The sequence below is a fragment of the Patella vulgata genome, chromosome 2 (assembly GCF_932274485.2).
Source record: "Patella vulgata chromosome 2, xgPatVulg1.2, whole genome shotgun sequence".
NCBI classification, from domain to species: domain Eukaryota; kingdom Metazoa; phylum Mollusca; class Gastropoda; family Patellidae; genus Patella; species Patella vulgata.
In genome coordinates this window covers 89,713,495-89,734,306 of record NC_065880.2, presented here as the reverse complement: position 1 = coordinate 89,734,306, position 20,812 = coordinate 89,713,495, and the positions used below count along the sequence as shown (strand labels likewise).

Below are 20,812 nucleotides of genomic sequence, written 5' to 3'. Positions count from 1 at the left end.
TCGTAGCAATGATCTCTGTGTTAAAATTATATTTGGAATGTGTTTAACCAGCTGTATCACATATGTGATAATGACTGGCACCAATATTGTCCTTTAATATTGTGGGTTCATTAAGCCCAACCGATGTCATCCCTATCAGTGATTGTAGAGGCCTAGCGAATATTCAATGCTGATCAGTATGGGTCAAACTGTTTCAGGTGTTCCATTGCATTATGCATCTGCCTCGTCCTTGGTATGGATACTATCCCATGATTGCAAGCCATGAATACTTTCTGAGCAAATATTTTCCTCATTTTATTTTGTTTCATTTTCTTCCAGACAGTAATTAGCATACCTGACTGATTATCAGTTACTAATTGGTTTTTAATTAATGGCAATATCAGTTAATGGATTTAGAATCTTTTGACGGTTAATTAGGCCAAAGTAATTCAATATTTAGTTAGTCCAAGTCTTGAAAAATAAATAAGTCTACTGTTTGGTGGTTGGATGGCCGAATAGTTAGCGCGTGCGCGTTGTATAATAAGGTCTGTCATTGAGTAGACTGGCGGGGTTTCGATTCCCCGGTTGTACGTGACAAGGAGTAGGGTCACCTGTCCAACTTCGTGGGATTTCTCCAGGTCCTCCGATTTTCTCCCACTGCTAAAGACCCCTATGCAAGCGAATTATTGAAATAAAAATTGAACCATGTGTTAGTCCGGAAATGACCTAGTTTGTGTCGAGCGGATGTTAAACCCCATTTCTCTCTCTCTCACTTTAAATAAAAGGGCCATCAAAAGATTTTAGTGGAAATTATAGGCATTTAAATTTTGCTTGTTTGGACCACTTCCTATTATATCGTCTCTGCAGTTGATCCTCTGAATTTTGAATTTGTCGTATCTTTGTAAGTACAAATGGCACTGAAAAATATTGAACAGACCATTTTTGAATTGGTATTCAATTTAGGGATTTATTTATTTTTTTGGATATAGAATTACAAGCCTCAGAAAAGCATAAATTAAACCAGGACAAAATCCGATCCACTCAACAAGAAGAACATTTAGAAAAGGTTGGTACTTTTACTGTCAAGATATGTTGGTTAATGGAGGCTGTGTCCCTGTTTAGGATCCAGAGATGCTATTAAATTCCAGGGCCAGGGTGGCTAAGTGGGTAAGACGCTGGCTCGCTCGTCTGGAGGTCGCGTGTACCATTCCTGCATTGGGACTTTCCGGTGTGGTTTCCACTCATCAGTGGTGCAGAACAGAGGGCCTGGCAAGGACAGCTGTCTAGTCGTTCGGATGGAACAGAAAAACCGAGGACCCGTGTATACATTGGTGTGCATGTAAAAAATCCCTTGGCAGTGGAAATCCGATATAAGAGTAGGCCGTAGTGCCACTGTCTGGGCAAAATTTCCCTCATAGCACACTGTATGGCGTATGCCCATCTTAATTATCCCAGTAGGGGCAGAACAGTAGGATGTTAAATCCCATTTCATTTCTATTAAATTCCAACTGTAAGTAGTTCTTTTATGCACACGCTATTGACATTATGGTAAGTGAGCCAGCGGCTTAAATTCACAGAGCCATATTAAACTGGGCACAATGTTGCCATTTTTATTGAGGGGTTGGATGGCCGAAGGATTAGCGTGTGCATTTTGTATCATAAGGTCTATAATTGAGTCAACTGGTGTGGTTTCGATTCTCCGGTTTTACATGACTAGGAGTAGGGTTGCCTGTCCAACCTTGTCGGTTTTCTCTGTGTCCTCCGGTTTCCTCCCACTGCTAAAGACCTCTCTCTCTCTCTCTCTCTCCCTCTCTCTCTCCCTCCCTCTCTCTCTCTCTCCCCATCTCTCTCTCTCTCTCTCTCTCTCTCTCCACTTTTTTTTATTATCCCACATGTTGTCAAGTCTGTTGAATCAATAAATCCAGTGTTTGATCTTGTTTTTTATATATATATTTAACGTTATAATGATATAATTCATGTCTGATGTACTACAGTTTATTACTTTATTTCAATATAGAGAGTTTTTATGTACATCACGAGGCACAGAAATTATAATTTTAATTTCACCATTCTGCACACAGAGAGCTATATACTTCAAGAATAAATCTCTGCCCTGAATGGCCGCCATATCTAAAAATTAATATATTGTTTTGTAAAGACTATGGAGGGTTGGATGGCTTAGTGGTTAGCATGTGCGCGCTGTATCATTAAGTCTGTCATTGAGTCAACTGGCGTGGTTTTGAATCCCCAGTTGTACGTGACAAGGACAAGGGTCGCCTGTCCAGCCTCGTGGGTTTTCTCAGGGTCCTCCGGTTTCCTCCCACTGCTAAAGACCCCTACGCGCAAGCTAATTATGGAAATAAAATTGAACCATATATATATATGTTAGATTCGAAATGACCTAGTTTGTGTCAAGTGAATGCTTCTATTACCCAAGAAAGAATAAATATACAACATCCATTGTGGACTGCTTGGACAACTTGCTGTGGACGTATGTTTCATTGCCGGGCAACCTATCTTTGTTTTTTTTAAAAATTGCTTTTTTCCTTGAAGAACATAAACCAAATTTTAACAAGCATTCCAATTGTTCAATATATATATATTTATATAGGCTACCTTCCATGATACATTTATAGATTTTAATTTTAGATCAGTGCACATAATAATTATGTGTACAATAAAGTCATTTGTATAATGTTGTGTTATTTGAGATAGTGATTGCACTAAAGACTGTAGTTTACGTAGACTCACGTTTTTTACCTATTATTTTATTTTCTATGGTGTAAAGTTATTCAAAATATATTAGACACATAGTTTGTTATCAGTTGTATATATTTTCTTGAAGGGGGTCTGTTGTATACTTAATGTAAAGTTGGGGGTCGGATGGTCGCGTTGTATAATAAGGTCTATCATTGAGTCAACTGGCGTGGTTTCGATTCCCCGGTTTTACTTGACAAGAAAAAGGGTTGCCTGTCCAACCTCATGGGTTTTCTCCGGGTCCTCTGATTTCCTTCCACCGCTAAAAGACCTCTACGTGCAAGCGAATTATTGAAATAAAATAAAACCATATGTTAGTCCAGAAATTACCTAATTTGTGTTGAGTGGACGTTAAACTAACTCTCTCTTTCTCTCTCTCTCTCTTTCTCTCTCTCTCTAAAGTAGATAAAGTACAAGTACTTGTATGTTTACAGGTAGATAAATAAAAGATACGTCCAGGTAAAATATCTTCATTATGATTTGGTGTATATTATAATAGAAACATATTTCACACTACAGTGCACTTATAATATCTGTGATATAAAACCACAGAATTCGTTCAAGGATATATGTCCTGTTATAAACTAGTAACCTGTATTATAATATATGTAAACATTATTGTGGTTAGTAGTTTTAATGCTGACACATGTAACTGACTATATACTATCTTCTGTTTACTGATCTCACTAATAATCTACCCAGTGAATCATAGGCTATGATCTAACATCATCTTAAACTATACAGTGTAAATTGTTTCAATGGCATTTAGTAATTGAACTAGAGTATACAGGTAACAATTCTATGGTATACAATTACTGCTTTTTACTGAGCAACGTATCGACTAGGCTTCTCTAGTCATTATCAAGCTATCGAAACGTCGCTCAGTAAAAAGCAGTAACTGTATTCCATAGAATTGTGACCTGTATATTAAAGTATACAGGTGACAATTCTATGGAATACAGTTACTGCTTATCTTCTGTTTCCACTAGGCTTCTCTAGTCGTTATCATGCAATGATAAAATATGAAACTTTAACAAGACAATATATACATGAAAACAAGAATGCTGTTGATTGGTTAATGCGGATCAACCAGAGAAGCCTAGTTGAAACGTCACTCAGTAATAAGCAGTAATTGTATTCCATAGAAATGTCACCTGTATATTCCAGTTCAATTACTAAATGCCATTGAAAAGTAACAATGTTTTTATTATTTTATAAAAACCCAAGTCCAGTAGCAATATTGTTAATCATTCATTTATAAAAAACGGTCCAGTCTTAAAAAGATGAAATGAAATAGGGTTTAACATCCTACTACTCCGAACTGGGCTAATGAAGATGGGCATACATGTGTGCTGTAAGGGAAGTTTTGCCCAGACAGCGGTGCTACAACCTACTCTTATAGATTGAATTGTAACTGCCAAGGGATCTTTTACATGGATGCCAATGAGTACACTGGACATTGGTTTTTCATCCCATCCGCAGAACAAGACAGCTGTCCTTGCCAGGCCCTCTTTTCTGCACCACTGATGAGGGGAAACCACACCGGAAAGTCCCAATGCAGGGATGGTACACGCGACCTCCAGACGAGCGAGCCAGCGTCTTACACAGGACCTTGGTTTTTCATCCCATCCGAAGGACAAGACAGCTGTGCTTGTCAGTCCCTCTGTCCTGCATGTCTTTGTAAAAGTAACAAATAACAATATTTCTATAAAAACAAAAAAACTTAATTTATAAAACTGTTATTTAGGAGATAAACACCTCCTGTTCCGCATTTAGAGGGGTGTTATTGTCCAATAGACATGTCCTGAGATCATTAGGACCCAAGACACGTTAGTAATTTAAAAGAAAATTACTAAAACAGAGGGGTGTTATTGTCCAATCGACAGTGTCTAATTAACCAATCAAAACGCAAGATTTACCCTTGAGCATGTTACAATAATGTATAAAACTGTTATAAGAAGCCTCCGGTTTTTGATGAAATAGTAATATATACTATTCAAAAAAAGTAGGGGATATTTGATTTTGGGGGCATAATACTAAAATATGCAAATGACTACGAAAAAAGTCACTATAGAACCTAACAGAAGAAACATTTCCAGTTACATGTGACGCCCAAACACACCAATAGCTACCGCATGGAATGCAGGTGATGCTTGGGATCATCATGGGGGTCCAACCCAAGATTTGCACGACTCTGACTTTGAATGTTACAGTCATTGTGGCATTGAATTCCAGGGTGGAAACATCAGTTTAATTGTTTTAGTGACCAGAAAACAAATTTTGATATGCGTCGGCTTACCCAAAATGAAAGGTTACGTGCCCTTGGCATGCTACAGATCGGCACAACACAGGCGGTTGTGGCGCGGACGATGAATGTTTCTCAGTCTGTCATAAGCAGGCTATGGTCCAGATACCGTGATACACAATCTGTACAGGACAGACCACGCTCAGGTCGACCAAGGGCGACAACTCAAGCCCAGGATCGATTTATCCGTACCTTGGCCTTGAGAAATCGTGTCATCACAGCAAATCAGATCAGCGCTCGTCTTCAAACAGACACTGGTGTGAGAGTGAGTGGCCAGACGATTCGGAATCAACTGCATAGGGGTCACCTTCGCGCCCGATGTCCTCGCGTGATCCCTTGTTTGAGAGATCATCACATTCAGGCAAGACGTCTTTGGTGTAGGGATCTTCAACACTGGGATAATCGACGCTGGAGCAATGTGATGTTTTCAGATGAGTCAAGGTTCACTGTTGATTTTTTGGACAGACCTAGGAGGGTGTGGCGTCGTCGAAACGAGCGCTTCCAAGACGTTAACGTCATCAGACATGATCGATTTGGGGGTGGTTCTGTTATGGTGCGGGGAGGCATCACTGTTGCTGGAAGAACGGCTTTACATGTTGTTGCAGGGCGTGTTACAGGCAAGTACTACCGGGACAACATCTTGGCAGTCCATGTTGTGCCGTTCGCACGACGTCATGGCCGCCGTTTCATCTTCCAGGATGACAACGCAAGATGTCACAGGGCCAGGATCGTTACAGGTTACCTCCAACAACAGAACCTCACCACATTACCTTGGCCAGCACTGAGTCCCGACCTCTCCCCCATCGAGCATGTCTGGGACATGCTTGGACAGAGGTTATGTCAACGTCAACAATGTCCTGCCAATGTCCAAGAACTTGCTGCTGCGTTGCAACAGGAATGGGACAATCTGGACCAAAATGACCTTAGACGTCTCATTAGGAGTAAGCCACGTCGGATCAATGCTTGTTTGGCAAACAGAGGAGGATTTACCCGTTACTGACTTGGTTGTGATGCTGTGGTAACTTTGCTGTTTGACCCCGGCTATCATTTTACCCTTATAATGGTCAGTCTGTGCCTTACTTAGTCTAACGATCATTTGGAATAAATCGATGAACGTGAACTTCATTTCATTTTGTCATTTGTTTCTTCGTCAGTTTCATTAGGTGACTTTAATAACACTTAAAAATCAAATATCCCCTACTTTTTTTGAATAGTATAGTTATTATTTCATAGAACATTATTACATCCAGTCTTTCTATGGTGTTCCTGATAGAACATACTGTATTATGGTTATCTACAAACTTAAAAATATTAGTTTAAACAATATTTTATTATATCCTTAAATGACATTTAGAAATAGAGGTATAATATTCATAATAACACAACTTTATGGATTTACTACTACTTGGTTTATTACATGCAATGTTTCAATACTCTTACAGGTATCTTTATCAAGCAAGATAAAGATACCTGTAAGAGTATTGAAACGTTGCATGTAATAAACCAAGAAGTAGTAAATCCATAAAGTTGTGTTATTATGAATATTTTATTAATTTGAAAAGGATTGAACAACAGGCAAAGCCTATATAAGTTCTTTCCCAGGGATACAGAAAATAATAAACGATAAATATAAACATATACATTAAAATAAGATTAAATATAATAAATTGTAAAACCGAACATATATACAGTTTCATGTGGAAATGATATATACGATGCAATTATTTAATATTATACAACAATATGTAATAGCGAATCAAAACCTTTTGGTATATTTTATAAAATTATGGACTGCTTCAAAAATCAAAATATTAGAGGTGTTCGAAAGATCTGTATAGCCATTTAAAATTAGATCTAGATTAATACAGAGTTCCCGAGGTCCTTGAAAATCCTTGAATATCCTTAAATTTAAAATTTCATTTTCAAGGTCTTGAATATCCTTGAATTTCGCAGAAATAGGAAAATATCCTTGAATTTCAGCTGAAATCCTTAATTTTGTTTCAAATGTCTTCAATTCCTTTTAAATATGAGATTATAACGATAGTTGGTAATGTTTTGTTTATTTTTAAGATGAAAAATTGTAACTTTAGGCTAAAAAATGTCCTTGAAAATCCTTGAATTTGACGTATATTTATCCTTGAATATCCTTGAAATAATGATTGACGAAGCCACGGGAACCCTGTAACAGTTTCTGTGAATACCTTTAATGAATTTAATAGTTTGATTCTGATAGCTGAATAAGATGGGCAAGAAAAGAAGAAGTGGATAACAATATTGAACCTTATAAACCTCCAAATATCTCAAATACAAAGTTTTAACGGAAGCAGCCATTTAAATATAATATTTAAAACAATTTCCCCCAGTTCCCAACGTATTTAATCAATTTGAGTACCATTCAGTATGGATTAAATATGTGAAATATGTTTCTATTATGATAAACACAAAATTATAATGAAGATATTTTACCTGGATGTATCTTTTATTTATCTACTGTAAACATAGAAGTACTTGTACTTTATCTAATGGATATGTGTGTGAGTGAGAGAGAGAGAGAAAGTGAGCAAGAGAGAGAGAGAGAGAGAGAAAGAGTTTATAACGTCCACGCGACACAAATTAGGTAATTTTGGGACTAACATATGGTTCAATTTTTATTTTTTTCAATAATTTGCTTGCGCGTAGGGGTCTTTTTCAATAATTCCCCAGAGGTTTTCTCCAATATTCAAGCAAAATATTGGAATGAAGTTAAGCATAAAATGCATCGAAAACACTTCAAATTTTCGAGCAGCTTTCGATTAAATATGGAATATGGAAACTAGAGTCGGACTTAGTGCCACTGTCCGGGCAAATTTTCCCCATAGCGAGAGAGACAGAGAAATGGAGTTTAACGTCCACTCGACACAAACTAGGTCATTTCGGACTAACATATGGTTTTAATTTTATTTCAATAATTTGCTTGCACGTAGGGTTTTTTAGCAGTGGGAGGAAACCGGAGGACCTGGAGAAAACCCATAAGGTTGGATTTTGCCCATAGCACATCATTTCATTTGTGTATTACAGGCAGCAAGTTACAGTGAAAGAATACTCATACCCCGAGAGAAAGAAAAATTAAGACGTAAAGAGGAGGAATATCAAAAATTCTTGTCACCTTCATGGAAAGGTGAAGGAACAATATTAGGGGTAAGCGTGAATTGTAATTAACTTTTATCAAGTCTGGTACAAATGAAAAGAAGAAGTAACTTCGAGTCTGGCCTAAATGGAAAGGAGAATTAACCTTGTCAGTGATGCAGGACGGAGGGGCTGACAAGGAAAGCTGTCTAGTCGTTCGGATGGGATGAAAAACTGAGGTCCGGTGTACGCAGAAAAGATCCCTTGACAGTTGGAATTCGATATAAGAGTAGGCCGTAGTGCCGCTGTCGGGGCAAAATTTCCCTCATAGCACACTGTATTGTGCCCGTCTTCATTAGCCCAGTTCGGAGCAAAACAGTAGGACGTTAAACCCCATTTCATTTCATTTCATTTCATTTCATTTACCCACTTAGCCATCGTGACCCCCGTAGAAATTATGGCATTTAGAGATCCTTCAATACAAAACCGAACGACAAGATAGCTATCATTGTCAGACTCTCCGTCCTACATCACTGACAAAGGAAAACAACACTGGAAAATATTAATAAACTCTCTTGGCCAATGCAGGGATCGAACACACAGCCCCCAGGCTAGCGAGGCAGCGTCTTACCCACTTAGCCACCGTGGCTCCCATGCAGACAAGGACGAAGTTAAACATATTTACTTCTATTTCATCCAAATTCACTCAGAATGGTCACAGATGGACTAAAAATACAATTATTCAGTTCATTAACCATGAAAACTCAAAATATTGATTTATAATATTTCTTGTTTACATAGAAACACAAAATATACATAAAACTGTCAGTCAAAAAGAAATATATGGGGTTTAACATCCTACTGTTCTGATCTGAACTGGGCTAATCAAGACAGGCCTTTTGCTATGAGGGAAATTTTGCCAGGGCAGTGGCACTTTGGCCTACTCTTGTATCGAATTCCAACTGCGAAGGGATCTTTTACGTGCATGCCAATGTGTACACAGAACCTCATTTTTTTTTTGTCCCATCCAAAGGACTACGAAAAATCCTGATTAACTTTCTCGGCCAATGCAGGGATCGAACACGGGACCTCCAGGCTAGCGAGCCTGCGTCTTACTAACTTTGCCACCATGGCTCCCCATCAAAATTAACTAGTGAGTTAAATTGCAAGATTACATAAGTCTCAATACAGGACAAGAGCAGCAATCTTTCTTGTCAGCAGGGCCAGTTGTAGAAAATGTGGGGCCCAATTTGGGAGGCCAGAAGTTAAAATATATGAATATATTACAGCAGCAGGATGTGAAAATTGCCTTGAAAATTTTTAAGTGAGCTGAGTTATATAACAACTCTTCCAGATCCTAGTGTAGTAAAGACAAATAAAACAAAATTTTGAACTATAAAAACGAAACATGTGAATTTGATATTATTATAAATAGACACAGTGATAATATGATAGATTACTAATTCCAATATTTGATATTTTAGGGTGTGAAACCTAGTGATAATGAAACAGATGAAGATCCGTCACCATCGTTAACGGCGGCACAAAACCGTCAGGCAGCACAACCGATACAACAAGATGCTGTAAAATCACCACCAACTCAAACAAAGCAAAAACGAGTTAGTTTACCCAAAATATTTATTGATTGTTTTTATTTTGTTTGTTCATTGAATGTCGATATGAAATTATTATTTAATTAAATCGGCGCTTATAATTTAATCACCACATGACTGTTTAGTTGTAATGACCAGAGTAGAGACCCTCTATTTTGGTCCGTGAAGAGACACCTCTGGGCTATTCCACATATAAGGTACTGTAACCTAGTGGGTTACTTCCATAAACAAGGAACAACTGTATAATCTGGATATGATTTTATTCAAGCAGCAACAACATTAAAATCGAATAACAACTAAAAAGGAATGAACAATATGATGTGCATTCTTTAAATAATTAAAATATGTCTTTATAATGAACTTGAGTGTAATTTATATGACTTTGTTGTCAAGATACTAATCCAGTGGTTCTCAACCTTTTTTTGCCAACGGCACACTTTGGAACACATGAAAAAATAGCGTCACACCTGGCTAAATTTATATGAAAAATGTTTGAATTTTGCAACATAAAAACATGGTAAGTCAGATGGCATACAACCGTAGACAGAGACTAGTCATAGACACATAGAATGACTCAAACTAAATACAGAAAAACACAGCTATGAACTTATCAGTAGACACAAATGAAGACTCAATTGGGACCACATGTTTTTCCAATTTTTTTAGTGTTCCGTTCAAAATTTTGCGGCACACTGGTTGAGAATCACCGTACTAATCTCTAATAGTTTTAAGTTCAATTTGTTGTACAATAAACATTTATAAAATGTTGCCACTAGTGACAATGAGCCTACTACTTAATGCTATTCAACAACAATACAATAATACTTATGTTGATAAAAGATCAAGATTAAAACAATGAATACATTTAATTATATTGTAGGAGATTATAGTGTCCCAGTCTTGACTATAGCTGTTACAAACTATAATATTGGGTTCTTAGAATTATTTCTGAATGAACGCTATAATAAAAATATGTCTGCTAAGCATCATATTGAAATGCTTGGTTAAAGCCCACCCCAATGCCCTCACCCCCCTCCCTCCCATAGTCGGACTAGAGGAACATGAAAGTGTGTTTAAACACAGTTAAACAACTCCAAGGAATATGTTGGATGTTTAAGACTACAGTACATGTAAGAAAGGCTGATAACAGTGTCAAAAATATTATAGACCTTAGCCGAAAGCATCCTAGATCTCGAGGCCCTTGATTGCTGATTTGAATGGATGTTACTAGTCGGCAATTCCTCCGCCAATTTTACCAGAAGCTTGTTCGAATTATTCCCATGCCTTGTGACTTGAACTTATTAGTTTTCGACCAAGGCAGCACATGTTGAATTAGCTGCCTTGAGTGGAAATTTTGTTAAATAATAATTTTGACATTCTAACCGTTCAAGCTATGATTCCTACGATGATCTTGAATAACGTCCAATGTTTATATCTCAATAAAGCCACTTACAGTACAGAAATTTTATTTTTGCTGCCATCTAATTTAAAAGTTCTATTTTTCAATTAAGATAAATAGCTTCTTTAATAAGAATAAAAACCGAGGTCCCGTGTACACATTGGCTTGCACATTCGATATAAGAGTAGGCTGTAGTGTCGTTGTCAGGGTAAAACTTCCTTCATGGCACACCGCATGGCATATGCGCATCTTCATTAGCCCAGTAGGAGCAAAATGGTAGAATGTTAAACCCAATTTCGCTACATTTCAATTCAATTCATTTCATTCATTAGCCTAGTCAGTACAGAACAGTGTGGCGCTAAACCCCTATTTCCCCCTATTTCAATTCAATCCAGTAGGATCTTCTTTTTTTCAAGGTTATTGTTTTACCCCCTGAACCCGAAGACAAGGGAGATAATATTGTTTTAGTCAAGTTACGCACACCAATTAGATCTGTTTGTCAACGTAGATTTCTAACCACCAATACTGTACAGGTAAGGAACTAACATCAAATTTTTAGGTATTAAGATAAGTATACATCTTAAAGAATGAGCCACGGTGGCTAAGTGAGTAAGATGCTGGCTCGCGAGCCTGGAGGTCACAGGTTTGATACCTACATTGGCCGAGATAGTTTATCGTGATTTTCGAACGTGGTTTCCCCTTGTCAGTGGTGCAGGAGAGAGAGTAGAAACCACGCCAGTTGACTCAATGACAGACCTTATGATACAACAAACACACGCTAACCATTCGGCCATCCAACCCCCAGGGGAACATCAGCCTCACTGCTGGCTTGTTGTATTCTTTTAAACGTAATAACTTATAGAACACGAGTGATATTAAATGGGGGGAAACTTAAGTAGGACTTGTTATATAAATGAATACGCTGGCATAGTTAATTATCAACATATTTGGAGATTTTATCAGTGGGCACTAATGATAAAACTGATTATTAACAACTTTTGAACTAATGATAAAACTCCTTATTTGAACTAATGATCAGCTGATTATTTGAACTAATGATAAGCTGATAAATTAAAACTAAATTAGTCCCAACCCAAGATATCAAATTAAAGTGCTATCAACTTTGCACCTAATCTTGATTTGGTTGGATAAGTACAATTGGGAATTCGAAATAAGAGTAGACCGTAAACCACTGCCCAGGCAAAATTGGCAGCATATTAAAGTAGCTAAGTCTCTAACTCAATATCATCCAAAGTCTTGGACATTGAAAACTTGAATTATTTGTCAATTTGAATCAACAATTGATGTTGTGATCTTACCGGGAAAAGATGGCCTTCTGATATCCAATATTTAAACCAAAATAAACATTTTACAATTGGTACACGAATCGTGTAACATGGGACTCGCAGAACTAGGCTAGACATATTCCACAAGTCATGTCAAACAGTGACATCATATTCTTACCTGGAGAGCATGCACAATAAATACTATCAGTGTAGACTGGAATAACCAGATGCTAGAACAGCTATGAACTTACTTTATTGCAGTGTTGCGAATTTCACCAGTCAAATAGCTGGCTTCTTTAGTGAGAAATTTTCTTAGTGTGCTGTTCAAAATTTCGCGGCACACTTAGGAAGATCTCGCTGCACACCTGGGCAAACTGGCTGAGAACCACTGCACTAGAGGTTGCCATTCGATTGAGACTTCTGTCGTATTTCATTGAACATAACTGAATAGAAATTATAGTAAAGATAGAAATGATTGAATGTAAATCAGTTTATATAAATTCATATTACATTATTGTATGCGTTGCGAGTCGGGGATCTTAATCGGATGTTTTTTGTTTGGCTTTAGCCGATTGATCTTTAATCTAGCCGATTGGTAAAACAATGAACCGGCCACTAAATTATCACAAATCAATCTACCTTCGGCCGATTTACAAAGAATTAATTATCAGGCCGATTGGTAAAACAAAGGTCTTGTTTATTCAGAGTTTCAGCTATTATTATCCCGAATACGTTATGCAATTAGTGAATTATGCAATTACTGTCGTGAATAGAGTATGCATAAACCAACATGTTTGTTGTTGAAAAGACGACTATTCGTTAGGCCTACCCCTGGCCGATTCATTTCCATTTCTGGGTCTAGTCATTCAGATGGGAAGAAAAATTTCCCTCATAGCACACTGTATGGCGTATGCCCGTCTTCATTATCCCAGTCGGAGCAGAACAGTAGGACATTAAACCACATTTCATTTCATTTCATTCTGCACTCAGAGATTCATCTACTTCATACTTCAACAAAAGATCTCTGTCCTGAAAGGCCGCCATATCCACCAATTTGTAATGCAGTTTAAATGAAAGTGAGGGGGGGTTGGATGGCTGAATGGTTAGCGTGCGCGCACTGTATCATAAAGTGTGTCATTGAGTCGACTGGCGGGGTTTCGAATCCCCGGTTGTACGTGGCAAAGAGTAAGGTTGCCTGACCAACCTCGTGGGTTTTTTCCGGGTCCTCGATTTCCTCTCACTGCTAAAGACCCCTACGCGCAAGCGAATTATGTAAATAAAATTAAACCATATGTTAGTCCTGAAATGACCTAGTTTGTGTCGAGTGGACGTTAAACCCCATTTCTCTCTCTCTCTCTCTTAATGAAAGTGAAATAAATACTTCTCAAATTCATTGATATATGACTTAAAATGTCTTTCAACTAACTTAGTGTCTGTTCTCTAGCGGAGCTGACTGTAGACAGACAGCCTAAGTTTAGTATGATACTGGTACCTGATATTTTGAACTTGGTTCCAGACATGTTCATAATGGGGGGTTGGTTGGCCACATTGTATGATAAGGTCTGTCATTGAGTCAACTGGCGTGGTTTCAATTCCAGGCTTGTACGGGACAAGGAGTATAGGGTCGCATGTCCAACCTGGTGGGTTTTCTCAGGGTATTCCGGTTTCCTCCCACTGCTAAAGACCCCTACGCACAAGTGAATTATTGAAATAAAATTGAACCATAAGTTAGTCCTGAAATGTTTCCAGTGGACGTTTAACTCTCTTTAATTTTGAGCACTGTAACGTGAGGTGCTTTTCTTCTTTACACCCCAGCTTGCATTCAGAGTGGAAATCTACTTAAAACACATCAGGGTTAGGTTTTACTGCCTTTATTAATACATTGGCACATGTAGTACTTGTACGTAAAAACTCAATGCTCCGTCAGTGAGGTAGGGTACATTAACATGGCCACAGTAATAAACATAGTGCTTTTACAGAAGGGAAGTAACTCTAAAAATGGATTCAGACAACTAATTAATTACCCTGCATATAGTGTATGTAAATGAGAGGTTTTTTTTCATTCATCAACACTATAATAGTGATATAATAGTGATGACTTTCAATATTTTATTTGTTCTTTCATTCAATTAGACATTTATATCAGTCTTGATTAGCCCAGTTGGTGTAGAACAGTAGGACATTAATACTTATAATTAATCTAATGACAGATGGCTGACAGATTAATGATTTTAATTACTATTGTTTAATGCCTTGTATATATTAAATATATTAATCCTTTGTTTGTTTGTTACACTGGTATATTGTTAATTCCTATGTTTACATCTTATAATAAATACCGATTTATAATACAGTCACTGTGTTATACGGACATGATGTTACTTGTATATTTAAGGCGCTAGACCACTAACTCCATATTGGTCCATTCCAATCAATATTGATGTTGTTAACCTACCATGAAACTATGGGATTCTAATATATTCGATATTTAAGCAACAATGCACATTTTAAAATTAGTACAGAATGTCATGAACTCTGTGGACGTAATGGATTTGAGCACCATTTGTAATGAACAAAGAAAGACGTCCCAGAAGACAATGCGGAAGTAATTAAGAATAGCTGATTCATAAACGACAAAATAACAATAAAAAAACCTGTGTAGAATGGACTAAGCACGTGCAAACAAGTGCCGTTCAATTTGGGCAATTCGCATATTTCACTGAACATAATTAATTAGAAATTACAATAAAGATTTTTTTAAATGTAATGTAAATCAGTTTATATACACATACATCATTAATATGTGACCCTCTGATGATGTCACGGGGGATCACGATGGCTAAGTGGGTAAGACGCTGGCTCGCTAGCCTGTAGGTGGGGTGTTCGTTCCCTGCATTGGCCGAGAAAGTTCATCCATATTTTCCGGCGTGGTTCCCCCTTGTCAGTGATGCAGGACGGAGGGCCTGACAAGGGCAGCTGTCTAGTCGTTCGGATGGGACGGAAAACTGAGGTCCCGTGTACACATTGGTGTGCACGTAAAAGATCCCTTGGCAGTTGGAATTCGATATAAGAGTAGGCCATAGTGCCGCTGTCTGGGCAAAATTTCCCTCATAGCACACTGTATGGCATATGCCCATCTTCATTATCCCAGTTTAGGAGCAGAACAGTAGGATGTTAAACCCCATTTCATTTCATTTCATTTATTCTGATGACGTCACAACAGGTTGATAGGAGATCAAAGGAAATAACGTCCCAAGGTGTGTAAATTCACATACAACATTTATATGTGCGTTTAGTTAGACCCATTTCCGTCTATTTTAGGAAGCTACTGTGGTTCAGTGAGTAAGACACTGGCTCGCTAGCCAAGCCTGGAAATAAGGCACCTGTCAATGACAATGTCAGACACAGATTCAGACTTTTTCAAGCACAAAACCTCTGGTGCCTGTCATTTTGTCCGGCACTGATTTGTCTTTTTTATTGATATTATTAATACATGTCCGACACTAAGTTGAAAATGTCCGGTACTATTTCAGATACATCTAAAACCGTTATTTCCAGGCCTGTTGCTAGCCTAAAGGTTCTAGTTTTTTCTCTCGGTGTTGGCCGAGAAAATTTCGTGGGGTTTTCACCTGTGGTTCAGTGGTGCAGGATGGAGGGCCTGACATGGACAGCTGTCTAGTCATTCAGATGGGACCAAAAAAAACGAGGTCCTGTGTACACATTGTTGACAGTTAGAATAGAGTAGACCATAGTGACGCTGTCCGGGCAAAATTTCCCTCATAGCACACTGTATGGCGTATGCCCATCTTCATTAGTCCGGTCGGAGCAGAACAATAGGACATTAAAATCCATTTCATTTCTTTTCTGTTTTTATTTTAAGGTACCAAGGAATAAAGTTATACAAACTTTAAATTCATGTTTTCCAGAATTGAATAGTTTGAAGAATATTTCTAATCTGTACTTATTATTGAGTCTAAATGTGGTTCCGCTTCATTTAGTATCTACGAAGAAATAATCAATTATAAATCAGTCAACATTGACATTCACTGCGGATGATATTTAGAAGATAGTCAAATCTTTTGATATTCACTGCGGATGATATTTAGAAGATAGTCAAATCTTTTGATAGGCCGTTTTCCCCCCACACACACACACACACACCCACCCCACCCACACACCCCACTGCTAAAGACCCCTACGCACACACAAATTATTGAAATAAAATTGAACCATATGTTAGTCCCGAAATGACCTAGATTGTGTCGAGTGGAAGTTAAACCCCCTCTCCCTCTCTCTCTCTCTCTCTCTCTCTCTCTCCACTGCTTTAGAACCCCAAACCATATGTTAGTCCCGAAATAACCTAGTTTGTGTCGAGTGAACTTTAAACACTCTCTCTCTCTTTCTCTCTCTCTCTCTCTTGATAGCCCTCTTTTTAATCCTGTTGAATGCAAGCTAGGGGATTATCTGCCATCAGTATTTTTGTGTTGATTAAGCAGCCATGAAAGATTTAAGGAAGTGTTTTGTAAGATTAGATAAATAGCTGACAGTTCTCACTATAATAGTTAAAAAAATAGATAGTGAAAAGCAATCTCATTAAAACACAGATCCTATTTCGTTCGATTTTTATAGTTCAAAATTACGTTTTACTTGTCTTTATAACCTGGATGGCGTGAGGGATTAGCGAATGAAACCATCTGTTACAGCAACTTCTTGCCATGCGATGCACGGAACTGTGGGTAAACCACTAGAAACGTCTATGCTGATTGATTAAGCAATATCTGCACGACCTTTTACTACAACTGGTCAGATCTTCATGTAGTAGAGACCATCAAAAGTATAAAAAAATAAAATGAAATATTGATCTGTATTTTAAACAGATTGGATGAAAAGGGAATATTTTGAAAATTTCAGTCAAATTGCACCACTCTGAACCGAGATATTAGCTTTTGAATTTTAGGCTAGCGTTGATCATTACTAAAGTCGTTATGATAAAAAAAACATAGTCTCCATTTTATCCATCTTTACGTTTAATTAATTTTCACAAAATGTATTCAAAATATCAAATGTATTCAAAATCCTCTAAATATCGCAGGCTAGCGATGGCATCGAGAGTTTATTATGGGCTTGGTAAGTTAATTAATGTCTAATTAATAATTTAGATAACATTTTAGGACTAAAGAAAGACCTGCAATAGGCAGATTTAGCTATAGAATAATGTATGTTTAAATATTGTCCAAAATGTGCATTGGCGTCATTAAACCCGGTAGGAGCGGCGGACATGCCATAAAACTCCACTCCATTCAATTTCATTTGTTTTTTCTAAAAAGTGGAAAGGACGACCATTAAAGTCCACCTAAGCCTATACCTGAATTGAAATATTTTTGTCATGTGTCCAGTGCCGCATCGGTTGACTGCCAAGATCCCCAGCTTCCATAGAAATGAAAAGCATCCAGTCGCTACATATTTTTTCCTTGTTGCATATTAAAAACTTGTAACAAACCCATCCCTTTAATGATAGAAAGGGTTCCAGTGCCGCATCGGTCGACTGTCGAGATCCCATGCTCCTATAGAAATGAAAAGCTTCCAGCCGCTACATATTTTTCCTTGTTGCATATTTAAAACTTTTAACAAACCCCTCCCTTTAATGACAGAAAGAAAGAGGACATTTTTCACCCACCACAGCCGTGTTAAGACTGGTATAAACTGAATTTTTCTGGTTCAAACTTCATTCTACAAGATTGGTATCATTATTTAAAAAAACAAAACAAACCGATTTATAAATAATTAGGTGAATAAATCAGTTCATATTGATATCACGGGATCACAAGACTTTGTTTACTTGGTAAAAATGGGGTTTTGGGCTGTTTTTACTCCAAAATTTTTAAAGGTCGTAAAGTTGTATTCTTTGGAACCTTAAAATAAACGAAAATGGATCTAAAAGCCCATATTAGTGTAATATTAATGTATATAAAGTGATTTATAATCAATTCTTGAAAAACTTACGCCCATGAAATTTATTAAAGATTGGCCATTTCAGAAAGTCCAATTGCATTGCCAGTTGAATATCCACCACTCTTAATTTTTTTTTTGTAAAATTTCTCTCGTCATGGACCGTATCTATGGGGTTTTTTTATTAATCTTAGTTGGCATCAACCACATAAAAAAACACAAATTCACGGTTACGCATGGCCAATGGAACTTTTTAGCTAATGTTGACAACTGACCCAGCCACTCCGTTAGTCGAAGATTAGGAGGTTCTGGGTGACTAAGACTAACTTATCATTAGTTGAAAGCAATTGCGCACGACTTTAAATCATGTTAACTCTTTTGAGGGTAAGTTTCCAATGTGTAGTCATTCGGATGGGATGAAAAGAAACGATGTCCCGTGTACACTTGGCGTGTATGGAAAAGAACCGTTGGCAGTTGGACTTTGATGCAAGAGTTAGACATAGCGCTGCTGTCCTGGAAAAATTTTCCTCGTAGAACACAGTATTGTGTATTCCCATCTTCATTAACCCTGTCAGAGCAGAACAGTAGGACCTTAAACCACATTTCATTTATTTCATTGTCCAAGCTAAATTTACCCCACAGCAAACTACATAGTGTATGCCTGCATTCATTAACCTGATAGAGGGGTTGGATGGCCGAATGGTTAGTGCATATCGTAAGGTCTGTCATTGAGTCAACTGGCGTGGTTTCAATTCCCTGGTTGTATAGCACAAGCGATAGGGTCGCATGTCTAAACTCGTTGGTTTTTCTCCAGCCCCTCTGTATCCGGTTTCCATTAATAGAAATTGTTTATGTTATTATTAAAATAAAAAGTGGAAATAAAGATATTATTTTTTTTTAGTATTATCATCTAGTCATTTGATTTATTACGTTTTCTATAGTTACCATTGCTTGTGTGTATTTTGTATCTGTTACCCATTTAAACTTATTATTTATAAGTTTGATACAATTTTTCTATTGTGGGGCTTGTAGTTCAATATATCATTTCTAAATTAATTACCCTTGGTAGTGCAAATGTATGCACTTTTGGAAATCTACTGCCAAATCATTGTTTCTACTGCATTTTTTGCATTGCAGCTCTAAGGTGTTGACAGGTCTGGCTGTACCTGACAAAATGTCATACGCTCGTCGTCAACCTGGTATTTTTTAAAGATGCATTATGTAAGATTTAGATACACAGTTGCTTTAATATTTCAAAAAAAGATCATGTAAAATGAATATATTAAAAACTTCATTCAAATTACTTCAATCTGAGCCAAGTTATCAGTGTTTGTAGTTTTGACAAGATGTGTGCATTGTGGTAACCAGGACACTGGTATATTCGAGACTTAGCCCCACTTTTACATTTTTAGATTAAATTTTTAAATGGTGAACCATTCTACATCTGACAAGGGGAAACCACTCCGGAAAATCCTGATGAACTTTCTCGGGTTAACGCAGGGAACGAACACGGGACCTCCAAGTTAGCAAGCAAACGTCCTACTCACTGAGGCAAAGAGGCTTCCATATATTCACAATCTGATTAAAACATAGATCCTATTTCGTTTCGATTGTTTATAGTTTAAAATTTCCTTTTACTTGTCTTTACTACACTAGGATCTGGAAGAGTTGTTATCATTGATGTGTTCTAGTTGATGTGAGGAATTAGCCAATGAAACGATCTGTCACAGCGAGCTTTTGGCATGAGGTGCACGGAACTGTGGGTAATCCACTAGAAATATCAATGCTGGTTGGTTAATCAAATGTCTGACGTCATAGAGTCAAAAGCCACTCGTATGACTCCTGACGTGACCTTCCAGCACAACTGTTCAGTTCTTCATGTGGTGTAGGCCATCGAAAGTATAAAAAATGAAACGAAATATAGATCTGTATTATAATCACACTGATATATTGACAGAAGTATTATCACGGTATTATAAGCCTCGTATGAAATTTGTATAAGGCATGTTTCAGATTTTGAGACGATTTACGAGAGTTATTGCCCTTTTTTATTTTGAAAATGTTTGTCGTCGCTAAATTTATCATCTTATTAAGTTAAAATTTATATGTTAGCAATAAACAGATCAAATTGTAACAATTTACGATAATTATTTACGAGAGTTATGTCCTTGTTTACTTTGAAATTTTTTAACGTGGATAAATCTATCATCTATTAAAAAGACCTGTTACTGCTCTAGTTCCCGAGATATAAAAATTATTTCCTATTTGGTGTAAATGGGTATTAAAATGACTAAAAGGCAGCATTCTGCCCGAAGCAGTACGTCTTACGTAAACAATGCACGCACCATTCAGCCAATGATTGGCGCCGCGTGCTGTGACGGCACGTGTTAAAAGGTAGTCATCTTTTACATAGATATTA

At 37.3% G+C, this 20,812-nt stretch overlaps 1 protein-coding gene across 1 annotated transcript in view; it reads left to right on the top strand.

Moving 5' to 3' along the window:
- Positions 1 to 20,812, top strand: part of LOC126810136 (UBX domain-containing protein 8) — a 36,999-nt gene that overhangs the window by 9,467 nt on the left and 6,720 nt on the right. The window contains exons 3-6 of the mRNA XM_050535126.2: positions 969 to 1,045; positions 8,099 to 8,218; positions 9,631 to 9,765; positions 11,575 to 11,691. Coding sequence (XP_050391083.1) covers positions 969 to 1,045; positions 8,099 to 8,218; positions 9,631 to 9,765; positions 11,575 to 11,691 — 449 coding nt within the window. The remainder of the gene's footprint in view (positions 1 to 968; positions 1,046 to 8,098; positions 8,219 to 9,630; positions 9,766 to 11,574; positions 11,692 to 20,812) is intronic.